General features: G+C 43.5%; 1 protein-coding gene and 5 non-coding genes across 6 annotated transcripts in view; 4 read left to right on the top strand and 2 right to left on the bottom strand.

Moving 5' to 3' along the window:
* The first annotated feature begins 4399 nt into the window (after nucleotides 1-4399).
* Nucleotides 4400-20281, top strand: part of LOC111077611 (ecdysone receptor) — a 70362-nt gene continuing 54480 nt past the window's right edge. The window contains exons 1-4 of the mRNA XM_041592077.1: nucleotides 4400-4589; nucleotides 5255-5372; nucleotides 7967-8592; nucleotides 8670-8836. Of these exons, the coding sequence (XP_041448011.1) occupies nucleotides 8084-8592; nucleotides 8670-8836 (676 nt within the window). The 5' untranslated portion in view covers nucleotides 4400-4589; nucleotides 5255-5372; nucleotides 7967-8083. The remainder of the gene's footprint in view (nucleotides 4590-5254; nucleotides 5373-7966; nucleotides 8593-8669; nucleotides 8837-20281) is intronic.
* Trnan-guu lies at nucleotides 7194-7267 on the top strand. Its single transcript has one exon. It is a non-coding gene; the product is annotated as a tRNA-Asn (tRNA).
* Trnan-guu lies at nucleotides 7427-7500 on the bottom strand. The gene has a single exon. It is a non-coding gene; the product is annotated as a tRNA-Asn (tRNA).
* On the top strand, nucleotides 7814-7887 carry Trnan-guu. The gene has a single exon. It is a non-coding gene; the product is annotated as a tRNA-Asn (tRNA).
* Trnak-cuu lies at nucleotides 18754-18826 on the top strand. The gene has a single exon. It is a non-coding gene; the product is annotated as a tRNA-Lys (tRNA).
* Nucleotides 18953-19025, bottom strand: Trnar-acg. The gene has a single exon. It is a non-coding gene; the product is annotated as a tRNA-Arg (tRNA).

The following is a 20281-nucleotide window of genomic DNA, read 5'->3' as shown; positions in this document are numbered from 1 at the left end:
AATTTATGCAAGCTCATTGACTGGGCATTCATATACATAAATATGTACATAATACTGACGTCATTATCACAAGTATCATAGCATAAACTCGTTTTGGACGAAGAAGAATACGATAATTTAATGATTTTTGTTGCTTATATGGAGGCTTCATTAAAGTTTGCTATTATTTAAGGGTAAGCTCTGTACTGAAATGTTAAATATTTGCTAGACGGAAACAGCCATGATGGACAGCGGAGGCCCGGTCGCCATGTTCGTTTCCGCTGCATTCCCTTCCAGCTCTCACCTTACTTCCGTTCGGCATTACAAGTTGTTTGCCTCGTTTCAAGAGTACTCCAGGGGATAGTCCACATCCTGCCGCTGTTGGTTCTCATGGGGCTGGTTTCAACTTTAAATTCTACATTTGAACAAACTTTTCGCTCCGTTTGTTTTCCCATCACGCACCTGAAACCCACATACCACAGGCTGTTGGCGAGAGTTGTTATAGGCCAAAGAGTATTCAGAATTTTCCATGGCGCTTATGATGGGTCGGAGTTGGGCCACTCCTGTGTTTTCTCCCACCCATTCGACTTCAATGGCGTGACATCATATTAGGGGTTTTGCACTCCCTTAACCATGTCTGGGGCATTCATATCATAGTCTCTTGTCTGGCCTGGGGCTGGAACTGGAACTGGAACTGACTACAAAATGCAGGCCATAAAACATGGGGGAAAAAGAGAATAGCTAAGAAACTTATCTGTAAACCTGGCTAACACCGGGCATGCCAAAAGTTGAAAACGAAATTCGCGGCAGTCTTGTGCAGCGGCACAAGTGAAATTTATTGATTTTCTGCAACATTTTCAATTCCATTTAACGGCTTGTCGAGACTGAAACTGAGACTGGAGGGGCCACGTCCTTGCCTCAGCGTCGCCATGATGGCTGGCAGGTGGTAGACCTTTCCACTTGGTCATTGCCAGGCCCCGCAGCCAACCCCTGTCCCCGACAGAACGGGAGTGCTTTTCTTTGCATTCAACTTAACTTTTCACTTCGTTAGGCTCGGCCCATCCCCCAAGATGGCAACACCACCACCTCCGCCCCCAGCCATTGGCCCACAAATTGGCGCATTGTTTGGGTCAAGGATGCAGCAAGGAATGTAGCGTCATGATGGCCCCCAAGGCGTCCATGTGGGCGTTTTCCCTGGCAGCGGAACGGGGTGTGTGTTAGTCTTGAAAGCTTTGAACTTTTAAACAGTTGCCCCCCATTGTCCGTTAGGCTGGGTGTGGGGTCAGGTCCACTGCTTGCACCCCATCCTCATCGCATCCTCATCGAAAAATACCCGTTAAGTAAGGGAATTCAATGTCCGGGGAATTGTCTGGCAACATGCATAAAACATGAGGAAATGTCTGCCGCTTAAAATGTCAATAAACGAAGGAGGTGGTGGCATTCTGGAGGACTCCTCTGGTGTTAATGAGGTTTGATTGGGGATTGTTTCTGCTCTGTGGTTAAGAGTTTATATCGTATTACATATTGATATTCATTGATTCAAATTTTGCTGTGGGTAACCTCGTTGGATATTAGAAAAGAAAGACGAATTTTACTTTAATGCATTATAGGCACTCAATCATAAGATAATGGCTTCCAATGCGTTTCTTGAATTACTGCTAAACATTTAAATTATATAACTAGAACATTCTGAAATTACACCCCTTATCGATCTAAACAATAACACATTTTGCCCCCTGGATTTCCATCCGCTGCTAACCAGACCCCACCATCTGCGATCTCATCTAATAACCAGAGTTGACCTACCTGCACATGTCATTTACACAGGTGGAAATGTCATGCATGCGTTACATTGTAGCCCCACACAACCCCCTTCCCTCCCCGTTGTGCAAGCTTTCCCTTTTTCACTGTCTCTCCCTCCTCGTCATCACATGATGTATCCGTTGCAACTGCTCAATTGTACAACGCCCTAAAACAAAACCCAAAAAAAAAATATTTAAAAAAGAAAAAGAAGAATAACGACAGCGTCGAAACGAGAGTGAATGCACCTCTGCCGCTGCTCTGCCACTGCCAAAAATAAGCATGCACCGAGAAATAGGCCGCCGCTTTGCTCTCTCCTACTCTTCGTAATAGTTGTAGTTGCACGGGTAGTTGGCGCTCTCCTCCGACAAGCGCAGGCTCTCCGGCCCCTGACTAAGTTCCCTTTCGCTGTCGCTGCTGCAGTTGCAGTTGACGTCGCAGTCGCCGCCAAGTGCAAGAGCAAGTATCGGCAAGTATGGCCGCGCTGCTATTTACGTCATCGCAAAAGACTTGCAATTGTGCACTCTCTCTGCTCAGCACTGCTCTCTCAGAGATGGGCCACTGTGGGCATCCATCAGTTATCTATGTCGATATCTAGGTCAATTCTAGACACTAACCTCGCAATGTGTAGTGGGTGTTCATTAACGTAGCATGTTAAATGTTAACACTCAATAATTTATTTAAGATAATAATCACACTAATCTCCATTGTCTGAACTACGTGATAAGGGCATCTCGCTTCGTGATTCATCGCCACATTCTTCCATCTCTATTGCATATGGCTATCATGAACAATTGGGCGCTCATCTGTATGGGAGTGTGTGTTTGTGTGTGTCCGTATTGGGGGAGTGGAGGGTGGTGTAGGGATTTCGTTGCAACAGCAATTTTTGTCATGGCTCACTGCGCTTTGCCGTTTTCGCTCTCCCCCATTCCACACTCTCTCAGGCTCTGGCTCTCGCCGACAGCCTCGTAAAGAGCGTTGTAAAAGCTGTAAAGTTGCATGCGCCGCCGCCGCCGCTGCTTGTCGTCGACGTCGCTAACACTACATTTGCATACCTATGCGTCTCCCTCTCTATCTCTTTCCGTGTGGTGTGTGTTTGGCTTTGTCTGTATGTTGGTGAGTGTAAAATTATTCATTTTTTTTCTAAGGTTCAGTCTCAGAGTTGAAGGTCAGTTGATGTTTTATGTCATTCAACTTTCTGCCGTTCGTCGTCGTTGCCGTTGTTGTGTTAGTTTTTCATTGTAGCTGTTGTATTTCGTGTTGTTGGTTTCTTAACATTTTCGTCATCGCTGCGCCAGCGGTTTTTTTCGCTAGCGATTCGCTCGCGTGTCAAGCCATTCAATTGGGGCGTGGAGCCCCACCCCCTTCTGCCTCCCATCCGCCGCTCCATCGCTTCCGTTGCACCTCCTTTGAGTGCAGTTTAGCGGGAAATCACTCTGTTACCACTTAAGGTAGCGGGTTGGGTCGGACTGGGGTGGTATGCACTTCCATTTCTTCATTTTACACGACCCTGCGCTTTATTGGATTTCTCAGCCCCCCTGCTTCGTACCTCGTGCCCCTGCTAATAGGTTCAATAGACGATTATAGCCAATTAGAGAGGTTGCATGGGAGGCAGTGTGAGGTTATGTTGGGTTCCAGGTAAACAACAGTAAATTCAAAGAAATATCTTGGGATTCTCTCTCAAGTAAGGGCCACACCGACACACCTGACCTTTTTGCTGGTTTTGGGAACCGTTGAAAACAAAAAAGTTGCCAAATTCCCACGAAATACAAAAAAACACTCGCAACACGCAGAAGAGCATGCACTGTGAGTGGACTGTGGAAAAAGAGCAACCAAAATCATTGAAAAAAAACCTGAGAAAAAACTATTAAAATCAAAAGTCACATAGTGGCAGCGCAGCAACGGCGAGCGAAATCAACACACAAAAAAAGTGTGTTACAAAGTCAAAAGCGCAAAAGCAACAGCAACAAAGGCAAACCGCAGCAGCAGCAGTAGCGCAGGCAACAACAAGTAGAGCTCAAAGAGAGACGAGACAGAGTGAAAAAGAAACCAAGAATACCAATACCAGCAACAAACAGACAGAGAGACCTGGAGTCTACAATGGGGCCCAAACACGAAAACCAGTTTTCGGTTTCTCAAAAGTTCCGCCACACTGGCCCAAAAGCTAGCCACAGAGACAACAAGTATGCACAGTGGGGCAAATGATGCAGTGAGACCTACCCTAGTCTGCTGAACGTGCATTTTGTCCAAATTTCCGTATGCCTAGAACTTCCCACCTTTAAATACCCCCCACCAACATTGCCCCACTGTGGACATACCGCTGCACGCCATCCGTTGGCGGAGCTCCCGCGAAAGTTGGAGCCAAGCGCAGCTTAAGTTTTTGACAACAACAACAAAGCAGCAGCAGCAGAAACCAAAAGTCAGGCAGCATTGCCAAGCTCAAAAAGTCAGACGCCTGCTACGCTCACCTCACCTCACGGAGCGCAGGCGCAGCAAAAGCAACAATTACAAGAGACAGCGAGAGAGAGAGAGAGAGCTTTACCTGAGCGTGAGAGCGAACGACAAGCTGACTGACAGCAGCAGCAGCAGATTGCGGCGGGCGGCGAGGACGTTGAGTTTCATTTGTACGCGCCGCGGCTCTCGTAATAAAAATTAAATCGCGCGGACCGCCGTCGGTGGAAAAAGTGCATAAAAAAAAACAACAAATGAATGCAAATGTTGTGCCAGAAATCGTGTGTGAGCAGTGCAAAAGTGTAACAAATTTTTTTGGATTAATTAACAAGCTGCAGCCGTTTCTATACGCATTTGTGGTGGGTGTTTGTTGCAGTGAATGTTCTTCCCATGAGAAGCACAAAAACCAAAAGATTTCCTCCACTAAAGTGGATGAAAGAATAGTAAAGACAACAACAACTGCTGGATATTTTGTTCTTGCTGCTGGCGGAGTGACACGTCTCCCGGCCACCCCCAACCCATGGCCTAAACATTTTCATGCAGTTGCGGTTGTTTACTCGCTCTCAAAGAGAGAGAGAGGTAGAGTGAGTGCCGTGCCGTGCCACCGCAAGAATTGTGAGAGCGGAATAGCTGCTGTTCGTGCAATGTTTATTAATTACCAGAAAAATGTTAAATTTCAACAGTTTCTCTCAAAGTGCCAGTGATATTTTCATTCAAAGTTTTTGGGAAGCGAGATTTTTCCTATAGTTTCAAAAAACTCGAGCGAATACAGCAGTGAGAAAGAAGACCCAAATGCACGTGTCTGGGGGCTGCAGGCGGTTCGTTTGCATCCCACTCTCTCTCCCGTTCCCTTTCTTACTCTCTCACCCATGTCACTTCAGCTTTCTCTCTGAGAGCTGTTTTTTGAGAGTGCAGCTGCACAGTGGGCTGCATACGATTTGATAATAATATTTATAGAAACAGTGAAAAGTGTAATTATAATGTTTCTGATGGAGATTTTCTTTTTTCCAATTTTTAATTGCAGATTTTGGTAAAACAATACATAAGCAATAAACAAAAGTGAGAAATACTATATACTTTAGAATAAACAAACCCAGTGACGGTATAATTTTGGATTACAATCAAACTGCATGCGAAATTGGGTGAGTAAAGCAACTAAAAGTGGAAGTAGGGGGATATATGCTCGTATTTGGTATTGGAATTAGCAATAGGGGAATGCATGTGTGGGGCAACACCCTAGGGATGAAAGCATATGCTTGAAATATCTTTGACAGACGTTCATGGGAGAGTCAACACATTTGCATAGATTGCAACTATTGTCCGCCTAATAGAAATGGCTAAAGGAGTAAATTTAGTAGAAGATATCTTTGATGGCCACTGACCACACATCAATACGGCTTCTACAGCTTCTTCTTCTCTTTCCGGCTTCAGTAAAGATGTCCACTAAGGGCGAAGGAAGAACTTTATGTTTTCCTTTACAAAGAATACACAAACTTCAATCTGTTCTATCAGAGGAAATTGCAATGCATGAGGCATTCTGTTATCTCACAACTCTCTTGATGATAACAAATTCTGCGAAAGTCTACTCTGAAAATCAAAATCAAAACCACCAACTTATTCTTGCTGCTAATTGCTATGCACATAAATTGCAGCTGTCCGGCAATTGGAAATGCAGATGAGCTGTGGTCGTCGCCGCCACCAGGTTTTTCTTTTTCCTGGGGCTTTTACAAATAAAACTAAAACGAAATTCTTCTGGTTTTATTTTTTTCTGCAGCGGAAATGCATCGTTTACAGTGCCTCCTTCTCCCTCTCTTTCTCTATTCCTCCGGCGGTCAGTTGTGTCTGTAAGTTTCAGTCCGGTCTGTCAGACCGTTTGTTTACTCATACATCAGGCATAACCCGCGATTGGGGATGTGGTATGGGGTATGAGTCCACGAAATTAGTGCAAGTGCAACATGTCAGAGGCGGACCGAACCGAACCGAATCGTTCCGATCCGAAAGGCGAATAAACTCTGGCAAATGTAAATAGGGGGCGGGCTGGGGTGGCTCCGGCGGGGCTCGACATCGTCGCGAATAAAAGTCTCTGCCACAAAAATAGAATCCAATCTGCACAAATTTTGCATTCGCCATGCACTCGTAGAATTTCCCCTCATTTTCCGCGATTTGATTGAGTCGCAGTCTCTGTCTCTGTCTCCGGAGCTCCCTCCTTCTGTTGCTGGTTAATTAAAATTTGATAATCACAATCACATTATCGGGGCGGGCGAGGTGTGTGTGATGGTGATGTGTCTCCCCTGTTATATAAGCATCCGTGGAAATTGGGTCAACGGCGGTCGGTTGGTTGGTCGGAGGCGTTCGGTTTCAGTCGGTCGGTGTTGTGGGGGGCCTGGTCGTATGGCTGCTGCCGCTGCTGCTATGATGTTGGCAGTGCTGGCCAACGTAAAACGACCTTATCAAGGATTCTGGGTCAATATGCTTACGCCATTTTGTCGGCGCCCTGGTTGGGTGCGTTCATACATATGTGTGGGTGGCGCTAGGGGGAGTGTGTATAGAGTGAATGCCGGGTTTTGTGGTGCACTTGAGAATTCAATTTTCACTTGCACAAAAGCACCGCATTCAGTGGGTGCTGGTCGGGGGTTTGAGGGTTGCATGCCACACGTACTTACAGTGCATTAAACTACTGCATTGACCCCGTTCGCCAAGCAGGTAATTGACATCTTGTCATGCTATTCCATTCGATTCGTATAAATAATATAGTTTTCTTCCCAACATGCCATTGATGTAGTAAATTGTAATAGAAGCGTAATAGTTATACACTGCAGTCGCTAGTTAGTAATTTTATTTGGATTGCGTACTTTGTAGGATTTCTGTAATTGAGCCCCAATGCGGGTGGAGGGCCTCGTTTTGGGGGCACGGCACGCCTCGCCTGCCACTTAAGAACGCCACTTGGCCGCGACAGAACAACGGCCTCCGTGGCGCAATTGGTTAGCGCGTTCGGCTGTTAACCGAAAGGTTGGTGGTTCGAGTCCACCCGGGGGCGGCACAACTTTTTGTGCTCTCTTTTTTTATTTCGATTAATAAACATAAAAATAAAAATTCACTTGTTGATTTATTGTGACTGGGAAATAAGAAAAAAAGTCGATGTAAACTTATAACAAGGAATACATTTTCTAAAATCGAGAGTAAAAAAAGTTAAAGCCGCCCCCGGGTGGACTCGAACCACCAACCTTTCGGTTAACAGCCGAACGCGCTAACCAATTGCGCCACGGAGGCTATGGATGCAGAAAAAATGTAACTTATTATCGAAAAGAGATCTGATTCATCATTTAAAACTTATAAGCCCGATAAGATAACGGTGTTATCGCTGATTACTATCACAAAAACCAGCTAGGTATCTAAGCCTTCAATGAATTCAGGTATTAATAGATTATTAAGCTAATGGACTCATTATTTGGGATGAATCAAATTATTGTAAATGTAATTCAAGGGATTATAGCAAGTTTTTTCAAAGAAAGCTTTTTTAAGTTTCCAGAATCATAAGCAGCAGCTTTTGTTTTGATGACCATTTGACGTAACAGCGGCATCGGCCTCCGTGGCGCAATTGGTTAGCGCGTTCGGCTGTTAACCGAAAGGTTGGTGGTTCGAGTCCACCCGGGGGCGGCCAAACTTTTTGCTATTTCCTGTTTCTCAGTATATTTTTATTAATTAAGCAATTTCCTTTTCTTTTTGTTTTTTTCAGATCTATTGGGAATTATGTAATGAACATGCATTTGGGCAACATGAAGGCTCGGCCATGTGGTCAGAAGTTGCCTGTGAAACAATCAATTGCTCGTAGGAAAAATCTCGTACATGCAACATGTACCGCCTGAATGCCACACTGCAGCAGCAGACACAACCACAACCACAGCAACAGCAACAAGCACACGCCAAACAGAAGATTCCCAGTCACATTTTGTTGCAACAACAGCTGTCTGCCGCTGCCACTGCCTCTACCACCCTCCCTCCATCCAGCAACAGCCATAGCCATGCAACTGCCGCCCCCGCCCTGACCTTGCATGCGGCCAGTGCAGCAAATGGGGGCACCATCGCAGCAGCAGCAGCGACAAAAATAGCAGTGACCGCCGCAGAAGAAACGCTGAGGCCCACTGCCACACCCACTACGCCCACGACAATTAAAATAGAGCCCATGCCTGACGTCATAGCCCTGACCACCGGCACAGCGGGGGGAGGAGGAGTGGCTGGAGCTGGAGCCCCCGCACCCAACAGCAAGACAACAGCAGCGGCGGGAGCTTCGACCTCTGCTGCAGCTGCGGCTGCCAACGGACACATGGTGCTGGTCCCCAGTAAGCGGCCACGTTTGGATGCGTAAGTGTCAACCCTCCACCTTCTTCTATCCATCAAGGTCACGCCTAACTCTAGCTGTTTCTTTCTGTATGTTGCAGTCCTGAGGATTGGATGTCTACCCCCAGTCCGGGCAGTGTGCCCAGCTCTGCCCCGCCGCTCTCGCCGTCACCCGGCTCCCAGAATCACAGCTACAACATGTCCAACGGCTATGCATCGCCCATGTCTGCCGGCAGTTACGATCCCTACAGTCCCAATGGCAAAACAGGTGAGTGTGGCTGTTAAAGTTAACGTTAACAGAGAATGTTAAGTTCCAGAGAGAAAGCTCTCCAAAACAAATTTAACGAAAATATGAGCGACAGATGGCGCACATACTGCCATGAGCTGTAGTTGCTGCATTGCCTGTGTGGTGGCGTCTATCTTTGTCAAATGTATGTAATAACTGTGTAGTTGAAGAATCAAGTGTATGTAGAATTCATAGTGGCGCCACTGTAAATGTAAACTATATAATTAGTCGAATATTCGATAACATTTCCCCCTTCCAATTTTCTTCGAATTTTTTAACGGAACTAATCATACACAAAAGTTGACATTTTTCAATATTTTCTAGCATTGTTGTCGAGGAGGTATTCTATAAAATCTTTTGTATGCCTTGCTTTTCCACACTAAAGTGCAATGCAATGCAAACGCATTGGATTTTGGTTATTTCTATTACAGCAGAATAAATTTAATTAATTTGAGTCTCAAAAATTCCCTATTCCCTACCAATCCAAGTTTGTTCACCTGTCGTGCGCCAATAATAGCTGTGAATCCGGATTAAAATCAGGAAAATGCTAAATTCAATATGACGTGGGTTCAAGCGGTGGGCAGGGCAAGGCAACCTAAAAAGGGAATTAGGCACGAACCTAGAGCAGAATACACCAAAGGACTCGAGAATACACGCCTCCATAGACACACAAACACACACACGGACACACAATCATTGAGAAATATGTAAACATAAAGCCGAGAACGTGCCTTTCACCTTTCACGTGAAAACGTGGCCGGCTTCAAGGTCACGCACTGCAGACATGGCAAATAAAAGCAGCCACCCTCCCAAGGCCCCACCACCCCCGAATGTAAGCCACGAAATTACCAAAACGCGCCGCAGACAGCAGACAGATGATTAGAAAAGCGAGAAGGAGGGTCGGTTCGGGTGCGTGGGAGAGTGATGGGGAAGGATGGGAGCTATAGGCGTCTGACTGACAATGGCAATAAAGTTGAAAGTTGAAGGTCACCAGACGATGACTACAGCACACACACAAACACACACACAGCCAGACAGACAGACGGAGAGACACAGACAGCGACGTTGACGTCGTTTTTTGGCACTAAATGTTCGCCAGTAAAGAGTCCTGAATGTGGCGGGTGGATGGGAGGTTGGGCGCTGGGTTTGGGAGGGACAACAAACTTTGAGGTGGAAAATACAGACCATCCATCCCTCACTCCCATCCCCCACAGCAGCGCCGCCAGACGCACGTTTAAGCCAACGCCCTGGACCCGTTTTTCAGCCTCAGTTTTTGGGGAACCCAAATAGGGGCTCAAGGTCGGTCTTTTCCTACCCGTTACAGAGCCGGGTATGATGATACTTCACGTGGCTTGAAGGGGCATCTATTGGGATGTCTATGCTTTTACAGCTCCCCTTTGCTTGGCTTGACAGATACATATTTCTACAGGGTATTCATAGCTGCGGTTTCCGCTAGTAGCCTTTTTTTTATCGCTTTTTCGTTTGGGTGACGGCTTTTGTGGTGGAGTGTACTTTGGTTGCTTTTGTGACTACTAAAATAAAATGGCCCCCAAGTCGGCCTGAAAATAATCGATCCTTTGGGCGGCCATCTGCCACCTGCCTTCTGCCTCCTGGCTCCTGCCTCCCTCTGCGTTTCTGTAGTGCGTTCCCCTCGAATTGTGCGTGCGCTTGAACTTGCCACGCTTTCACTTAGCCACTCGGCTCGGGGATGTGTCTGGCGGTGCGCGGGCAGCGGCGACCCAAAAAACGAATGAGTCGGCGCCCAGAGTAGCGTCTGGTGGGGCAGGGTGAGTGTGTAATGAAATCATGCCAAGGCTGTTGCTGTTTGTGTGAGGACAGGACCCCACCAGACAGCATCCTCGTTCGCCTCCTGTCTGATTCTGGGTTCTATTTTTTCCATTTTGCAATTTCACTGGCGATTGGCTTTTCTCTCTCTTGGGCTTGTGGTGGGTTGGTTGGGTGGTAGGAGGGTCCTGTGCAATGTGGCGTATGCGCAATTCCTATAAAACAATTCTCCCATGAGAAAAGAAAAGGCAAGGAAACCTTCCCACCCCTTCTCTCTCTGACCAAAATGAATGTTAGCATGCGTGATTTCTCTGCCATTTTTCCAAACATTTTCTTGACATTTTCATTTCATTGCTTCGTTGGGGTTTTTCTCTGGTTGGGTTACGGGAATTGGAATTGGTTATTTATATGGATATGTGGAGATATGGTCTACGGCTCATTAATCTTCTGTGGATGACAAGTGCAAGGTCATTTCGGTTCAAAAATTCAAAGATTTTGAGCAAAGAATTAGGCAATAAAGTTAAAGAAATACGATATTTAAAACTTGCTCTGCAGATATTTATTTAAAGATGAATTATGAAAATCGATCTATCTTTCGCTGGTGTTTGGCTTATTTCTGTACCAACTGTACCCGAGGGAAACATATGAAAAAAAAAAATATGATTTATAACCATATCCTCTTTTAACTGTTAATTGCAAGGGAAGAGCTCTCCAGTTTCCAGAAATGCTCCTCCTGGCACGTAAATTAGCATAAAAGGTGCTGCTACTGCCTGCGGGCACTTTCCAAAGAAACCTTAACCGAAACCAAAACCAAATCGAATCGATCGCATCGCATCGTATCGCATCGATTGAGCAATGTATGCAATTAGGTTTCTCGCCGTACCCCCAAATGTCTAGACAGCCAAGCCCATACCATACCCCCATACCCATACCCATACCGAAGACCCAGTCTCTGTTCTCTTTTCTCTGTGTTCTTTCAGGGCCTTAATCTGTGCAGGACACGCAATATGAAGGAGGAGCTAGCGCTACTCCACACTCCGCACTTCGCACCGTAAAGCTTTTCAAGGTTTCCTTTCCTTCCAAACAATGATTTCAATCATGTGCCTGAAACATGATAACCGTTTGCCGTGTTGTCGTCTGGCTGTGTGTCTGGGACTCGGATCGAAAAAAAAACATCAAAAAATAAAATAAAAACGAACGATAGGATATAAGAACTCGATGCGATGGATGGGCCCTCTAAGAACTGGTTCTGATTTCTCCTTACCTCCGCATCTCTCGCCCTGGCGGGGCTTGCATTTCCTGATTATGCCTTAGAATTTGTTGTGGCTTGACCAAAATGCGATCCGAACGCGTCGTTTCGTCCGAGAGGAGTCTCTTCAAATTTGTCCGCTGCGGTTCCTTGGTTCTGGTTCTTCTTGTTGTTGCCAGAGTCTGTTCAAGGTCTTCCTCGGCGGTGTCTGCGTCGACAGCAGCTGCTTTTTTTTTTTTTTGCACAGTTTTTTCAAACAGCAGGTACACTTGTCTGCCATTGTCCAAAAATTAAAAAAAAAAAAACTTTTGCTTTAGTGTGTCAAATGGTCTGCAGGGGTTGCTTAACCACAGCCACAGCACACGAGCGGACAGAAGGAGAGACGGACAGACGGATGGATGGATGGACTTCAATATCGGACCGAAAGGCTCTTCCATTGTTTATTCCAAAGCCTCGACCGAAGGCGGCACATGTTTGCGATTCTTTCCTTTTCCCTTCGCTGCTTTCGCAGTACATAAGTTTGGGTATATAGCTTGACCTTGATCTTGAAAACATACAAAAATATACCTATATAAGTACATATGTATATAGATGGGGAGAAATACGAGCGAAAAGAGTAAGCCGTAGGAGAGGGGAATGAGTGAAACATGGGGAGGAACGGAAGCAACGCATGTTGAGTCCGATAAAGAAAAAATATATAGGGTGCTATCCAGATGCATTTTGACAGAAGATCATGAATCATGGATCATAAAAAAGCTCAAAATTCATTAGAAAATGGAGTAGCATTTGCATACTAATGGTATGAACATTATAATGTTTGGTAGAACAACAATATTTCAATTTCAATTGTAGCGGCACTGATCGATTGTAATATTTTCTGTATGTTGAACTAGTTTTGAATTTCGCAACATTTTACTGCACCCTGTGACCCAATGCGCTTCTAACCCAATTAACTTCCCAACTGCAGTGCCATTTGCCGATGAGTGATTTCCGAGCTTAAAAACTGAAAAGTTACCCCCAGAGCTTATGTGAGGAGTATAAAGAAGGAAGGGGTGGTGAGATTTGAAGGGGGAAGGTGAAGAAGGGAGGGTTAAAAACAAAATTTGAAACCCTGCAGTGAAGGCTGGGGCAGTGGCAGGGGCAAGCGTTACCTAATATCGCAACGCGCTCTCTACGAGTATGTGATGTGTGTGTGTGTATACGTGAGTATCTGTGTGGGTTTCTGAATACGTGGAAGCATAAATAGGCCAAATGCCATTAGCACAAGAGCCTCGTGCGACGCTCTGTCGATGGTGGAGTGGCGGGTTCTGCTCTGTTCTGTTTTTTTTCTTTCGACTATATATATATAAATGCAATCTCCATGCCGCTTCCCTGTCCCCTGTTCTTGTGTGTGTGTGTGTGTGCTGTTTGTGTGCCGTGCAGAGCCCGCACAATTAATTCCTTAAAAAAAAAACGAGAAGCGAAGAGAAATAACATCCAACCGAAACAACACACACAAGAAAGAAACGAAGCTGAAGCCGAATTAAAAAAAAATAACAAATTCCCCCGATACAGGGGCGTACATATGTGCACATTGGGTTTGTCCTTGAAATTCATGTGAAATTTAATTTCGCTTTCATGATGACGACAAAAACTAAATGATCATCATCATCATCAACCTAATAATGACAACGATAATTACGTTGTTGTTTTGATGGATATTCCGATCGAAAGCTTCCCAGGCTATGGCCCGGCTCTGACCTGTAGGGCCTCCTTAAGCTCTCACTCTCTGCGATGGCTAGCTAGTCCCACAAACGTGTGCTACGTGCCACAAATGGATTTGAGGTGTTAGTTCCCTTATTCCCTGGAACGGACACTTCAATTTGCATTCGAGCTTAGTTTGTGTACCTCCGGGGTACTCGTCTCGTGTCAGGTGATTGGCATTTTCACAAGATTTAAGTAGCATTAATGGAAGCGGCACAATCGATGGATACTTGGCGAGGAATCAAAGGATTTGGCAGGTGTCATTAAACTATCAGTCTTTCCATTTGTTTTTTTAGTTGAATAAAATATGAATATTGAAAAAGGGGATGTGTTTGTAGTGCTTGAGAAATTTTAGGTGCTTTCTAGTTCTAGTTAATAGTTCTACAAACGACCCGAATCATGTCTATTATCCCCCAAAACACACACACACCAAAAAAGAGAAAAAATTTCGTACATTTTATGCGTGATTTTACTGCTGCTGCTGCTGATACATGTGTATGTTCATATATTATTTTTGCACTACATACATGTATATGGGGAATGGGGAATATATTGTATATACAAATATACTCGTATCTGTGCGTCTGAATACGAGAAATTATTGCTGCTGCTGTTGCTACTGCCTGCTGCTACTGCTGTTTGCACTTTTTCGCGTATCGCACTTGGCCTTGAATTAATACAGCGAACTTTGGCTTTTGGCGAGTGGCGCGGATCGCGCAAGTTTATCGTGCATCTCTGTAAAAAGATAATTAATTTCATGGCAGCGACTGTGATAATTACGGAGCGCAATTCAATTTTTATTATTTTTTAGGCTCTCTTTTTCATGTGCAGACACCAGAGGTTGACAAAATAAGACTGCCATAGAAATAATAGAGTATAAATTCAAGGGCTTCAAATGAGTTCATATTTTACTTAAATTTCCCATTTAAAATTCATTTGAAATTACATAATATTTTCTTGACTTATGATCTCTCAAAAATCAGAATATTTTCTTGATATAAATTATTTAATATTATTTAATATTACTATTTACTTCTAATATTTCTATTTCTTTGATCTATAGATAGATCTTTAAAATTTATCTCAGGTGGCTTTTTTTTATATTCTTACTATTTTATTGACCTCAACTGTAATTCACTTAATACCTATTTTTTTTTAGCTGGTTGCATTTTGTCAACCAACTCGTCGTTCGTACATCATGTATACAAACATATGCACATTCATATATATGTACATACATATATACGATCAAAATGAAAGCGACTTTCGTTTGGCGCAGAGAAGCACAGAGATATGAAGAGGGAGATGGAGCGATATAGTGATAGAGCGAGAGAGACAGTGCAGGAAGGTGGCTCAGGGGGAAGAGACGGAGAGAGAGAGAGATACGTAAAGAGAGCTGCACATACATATGCATGTATGTATACTTGCATGTGTATACAGAAACACGCGCGATAATTTCCAAAATTTGCCAACAACAAAGCGCAACCCATTTCAAGGTCACACACACAGCTCCACACTGCACACAAACACAGACAGTGCCAAAAAAATCGAGCTACAAATTTGCGAAAAAAATAATAATAATAATAAACAGACGCTGGCGATAATTCTCGCCTTTTTATATACGTTTCTTGTACAGCGCGTTTCATGATTGCATGTGCAAACGTGTAGAAGAGTCCTTTGAGGGAAACCAAAAACGGATTCACTTACGATTCCATAGATGACTTCTGTATGGTTTCAGGAAATTTTGTAGTACATATATCCTAAAGCACAAGAGGATTCCTTTTCAGGCTGTGGGATTTCTCTTAAATGTGAAATAAATGTAATTGAAACTTCAACTGGTTTTTTTTTCATTTCCAATTGACTTTTATTCAATGTTGTATTTATTGCTCATTCGAGTACTCCCTCTCTTGCTCTCTCTCTGTGATGCCATCTCTTTTTTTCCCTGCTGTCTGAATGCGCGACAGTTTATTTATTATTATTAAATCAGGTCAGAGACCCATTAACACATATATATACTGGGTGATTGGTAGCGATAGGATGGGAGAGAGCGGAACCGGGGGGCTTTTTATATTTCATCAGTCGTCATCATGTACACATATGTACGCGTAATGCTCTCGCTTTTGTTCTCTGGCAAGACAGTTGTTTCGCTCTCCTCTCCGTTCGACAGTCAGTCAGTCATTCAGTCAGTCAGTCAGTCAGTCTGTTCCTCTGGACGGACACGAACGTCATCAAAATGGCCGCTAAGCAGAAAACAAGTTGAAATGGCTGAGAGCTAAAAATATATTCATTACGATACACGCAGTAGCTTGACTAATGGTTCTATCTCCTCCCTTTGGGTTCCCATCCCCTTCAAATGGATCAATGGATCAACTTTTTCTACGTTAAGATACAGATGGGATGGCATGCAAGGCACATGACGAAGCCTATAGATAAATGTAATGAATGGACAGAAGAAAGGAGTGAAAGGAATGCAAAAAAGGGGACAAACAGGGGGCAGAAACAGAGAAGATTGTGGGCAAATAGATGCAATTACAGAAGGGTAAAGAAAGTTACAATTAATATGAAAAAAGTTTAGGGAAAAGATAAAAGGAAAAGGTAGGCCGAAAGTTAGGCTTAAAAAATTGTAAAATGTGGCATGGAAGGAGAGAGAAGTCCAAGGCATTACAAGAGTTTAAATAATGGGATACAAATATCTCTAAGCCATTTCTCCAGTGTTCAAGGTTGTAAATCAGCTTCGCTCCTATCACAGCCCCTATATCTTTTATTTACCATCTATAAATGCATATTTATCATTCCGATATCTCAACTGGTGAATAGTCTGACTGAATGAGTGCATTGTACCCCACATTATTTGGCCATTAATCATAGAAACATGGACACCTGTGCGCACACCTACACGTACATACATTCGAATGGATGGATGGTTGGGTATGGATGGGGAGGTATCCGTATCTTCAGCCATGAAAACATCAATCAATATCGAGAGGAAAACACAAACAAGATGGGGTCTGGGTCTGCCCCTCTGCCAATTCCTGCCCCCTCCCGCCCTAACGCCATTTGCGTTGTCTTATTTATACTTTTAATTAATGGTCGCTTCTCTCTCTCTCTCTCTCTCTCTGCCACTCTCTTTTGCTTTTGCATTCTATTTGTGTTCTTTTGCCAACTTTTACTATATATACCCACTGTACAGGCAGAGCCACAGACATATATATTCGTTGCACTCGACTCTTTGGCATTTGTTGAGATAAGCGATTGTGTGTTGTTTCGCCGTTGCGCGTTGTTAATTTCCATTTGAAAGCGAAAGTGTATATAAATATAGTCAGTCGGTGGCATACTCTATTTGCACTAGTAATATATACACACACACACAGCCTACGGGTTGTGGATGGCAGCATTAGTCATGGATATGAGATTCTGGCACATATCGTCAGTCCCAAAGGAATGCCTCAACCTTTCTTCAAGTTCAAAAGCTCAATTAAATTTATTTTACCTGTTGTGCGCTTGCTGTACAGATACTGGGTATATCGAAACGAATCGAGTACTCATTTGGTGGGAAACAATGAACCTAAGACGCAATAAATTCTGATAATACCTGAACATGAATTTGCCAAAAACGAAAAAAAGTCATACAACAAAAAATGCATATATGTATAGTACATACATATGTACAATATATATGCCGAGTATTCCCGAGAAACGAGAACAAAGCATTTCAAATCACAGCACACAAAACACACATACATATGTATACGATTCGGCAACGGGAACAAAGGCCAGCGAAAAGCAACAAAATTAACCAACAAAACTGCGGGGGATGGGGGCAAAAAAAAGAGAAAAACGAGACAGAAAAAATATTGGTGAAAGGAGAGAGAGCAAGGCAAATGGAAATGTTCTAACTACAGAAACGAAATTAATACACATCCATTATTTGTGCTGCTGTTGTTTTGTTTCTCCGATTAAAGTTCAATTCTTCGTTCTTCAAATTATGAAAAGTTGAATAATCCCTAAGGGAGGACATGGGTCCTGAAAAGATATCATATCTCAACATACTTCAGAGCTACGTAAAGATATATTAGTTTATTTTTTACTACTTATCCCCCCGAAAACTCAGGCAACAAAAAAATGGTTATCTTTGTGCGTCGCAGACACCGTGGCGTATGCGTAATGTGAATCATACGCCCCATGTACACGCAATACAGACGCCCATAAACACCCATGCACACACCCATACACACTTGACTGTCTGCCACCGAATATAATTCGCACTTTTTTGTTTGTGCTAAAAGTTGTATGTTCTGTGCGTACAGAAAAATGTGCGTGTTATCATGAATCATGAATCGCTCAATGAACTGTGGCGAAAAAAAGAAGAGGAAAAAATCCCAGAGCGAAACAACTTTGATAGAAAGCCAGCCATTAAAACAACAACAACCCGAATGAATTTTGCCATAAATAGTTGTCGGCATTTGTTGTAGTTGTTGCAGCTGTCGAGCCGCGCCGCGCCGCGCAAGGGGTGGTGTGGCACCCAACAATATGAAAACTATTGCGGTGGGTCAGGGTGAAAATGAAATAGAAATCTATGAATAGTTTCGAGCCAGAGAGCAGCGACAATGAATGAATGAATCGCTCTCTCTCTCTTTACAGTGTGTTCTCTCTCTCTCTCTCTCTCTCGACTGATTAAGCAAATAGTGAAGCTTATTAAAGCGAAAAATTATCGTGTAATGACATAGATATATTACATATGTATGTATTATACATATACATACATATGCATACTGTGATACTCTTTTAGGCACATTTATACGAATTATGAATTCAGGCTGCGCTGAGTAGTTATGCCGTTTGTCTTCGGGCAAGCATGGATTATTTATTTATAAGCTGGACAGCTTATCCACCTCATTAAAGCTAATTAGTTTGACCTGAATCATTCACCCACTCTCTCTCTCTTTGTATAAAACCCTAAGAACTACATTACGCATACGCCCTGTGGCCTCAAACTGTCTTCGTGGTGCGGTTTTTCTTATCCTCCCCCATGATTATGGGTTCTTGTTCTTCATCTGCTGCCAAAATGTTCTCATCTTGGGCTCCCTCCTCATTTGGGCGATGGGAGCAGCGAAGAACAAGTGCCCGGCTAGCTCAGTCGGTAGAGCATGAGACTCTTAATCTCAGGGTCGTGGGTTCGAGCCCCACGTTGGGCGAAATCAAATTTTTTGTCAATTTTTTTTCTTAAATGTATTTTGTATAAACAAAAATATATTTTTATGTAATTGTCTTTATTTCAGTAGTGTCATAGAAAATAATAAATAAAAAAAAGTTGATCTGTGCGATCCTGCCAGGAGTCGAACCTGGAATCTTCTGATCCGTAGTCAGACGCGTTATCCATTGCGCCACAGGACCGGTTGAGAACCGCTGTGTTGGTGCTTCTTTTTAGGCCGCTTTTTAATCAAATTTATCTATTCTATTTCCATTATGTGTGGCTATTTATTGATACATTGTAAACAATAAATAGAACCGGTTACCATCCAAAGCATTCCATCCAATGATCTTCACACAAGATTCTATATTAGAATCTCTAAGCTTTTCTGTAGCTTCTATTTTGTTTAGCCCAAAATCCTCCAAAGAATAATAAAGTTCAAAACTTTATTGGTGCAGACAGACAAAGCAAGAGAATTGCAAATATTTGCTCCACCAGTAACAACAAATACAAAGAAAAAAGTTCGTAAAAAGCAGCAGCAAAAAACAACAAAACGATGGCAACACGTTTTGCGCCTCAAAAAACACGACACAATGACGCTGATTATTGTGGGAGAGAGGGCGTGTGAGTGGGCAGGGGCGTGGCGTCAGATTAAGGTAGAAGGTGGTGGTGGTGGTGGCGGCTTAGGGGGAGGGAGGCAGACAGAATTTTGGGGATACAAAAAGAAGAAAAGAAAGCAAAAATCAACGAAATAAAAGTAAAACCAAAATGGCCGACGCGTCGGCTGCAATTTTTGTATATAGAAAATTCAGACAAGCAGACCCCCAGACTCTCTCTCTCTCTCTCACTCTCTATCTGTATATATATGTAAATATATAAGGTTGTATGTGTGTGTGTGTGTGTGTTTGTAAGGCATTTAAATGAAATTAGAATGGGAGTCATGAACATTTACTGGCCTGTCTGCCAGAGTGTGTGCCTGCCTGTTTCTTTTCGCTTTCGCATGACACAGATACAGATACACACAGGCACAGATACATACATTCGCAGTCAAAGAGAACAAAGCGTAGACGACCGACACTTGATAGTGGGACAGAGGCTAGCCCTGACCCTAATTTTTGGGCAAACAAACATTTCATTGGGGTCTCGCTGCTGTCTACGATTTTTATGCGGGGGGAATGTTTCCAGAGGCAGGAGGATTATCCATGAAGCATGGAGCATGGAGCCTCACCGCAGAATCCCATTCGATCTGATCTAATCTCGTTTCGATTTTGGGTGTGCAGTGTCAATGATCTTCTAGATCCGAAAAAAAAAACTAGCACATTGACCCATAAAAACTGTTTGTGTGTGTCTCATTTTTTTAATTCCAATAAATTGTTTTCGTATGATTCGCAGTCGTTTCACTCAGCTGTTTAGATATTCTGAATTCTGATGTTAATGAACTTTTCTGCTGCAGTTCTTT

The sequence above is a fragment of the Drosophila obscura genome, unplaced genomic scaffold (assembly GCF_018151105.1).
Source record: "Drosophila obscura isolate BZ-5 IFL unplaced genomic scaffold, ASM1815110v1 contig_17, whole genome shotgun sequence".
Lineage (NCBI taxonomy): Eukaryota > Metazoa > Arthropoda > Insecta > Diptera > Drosophilidae > Drosophila > Drosophila obscura.
The sequence above is the reverse complement of the archived record's forward strand: the minus strand, read 5'-3'. Positions and strand labels throughout refer to the sequence as shown.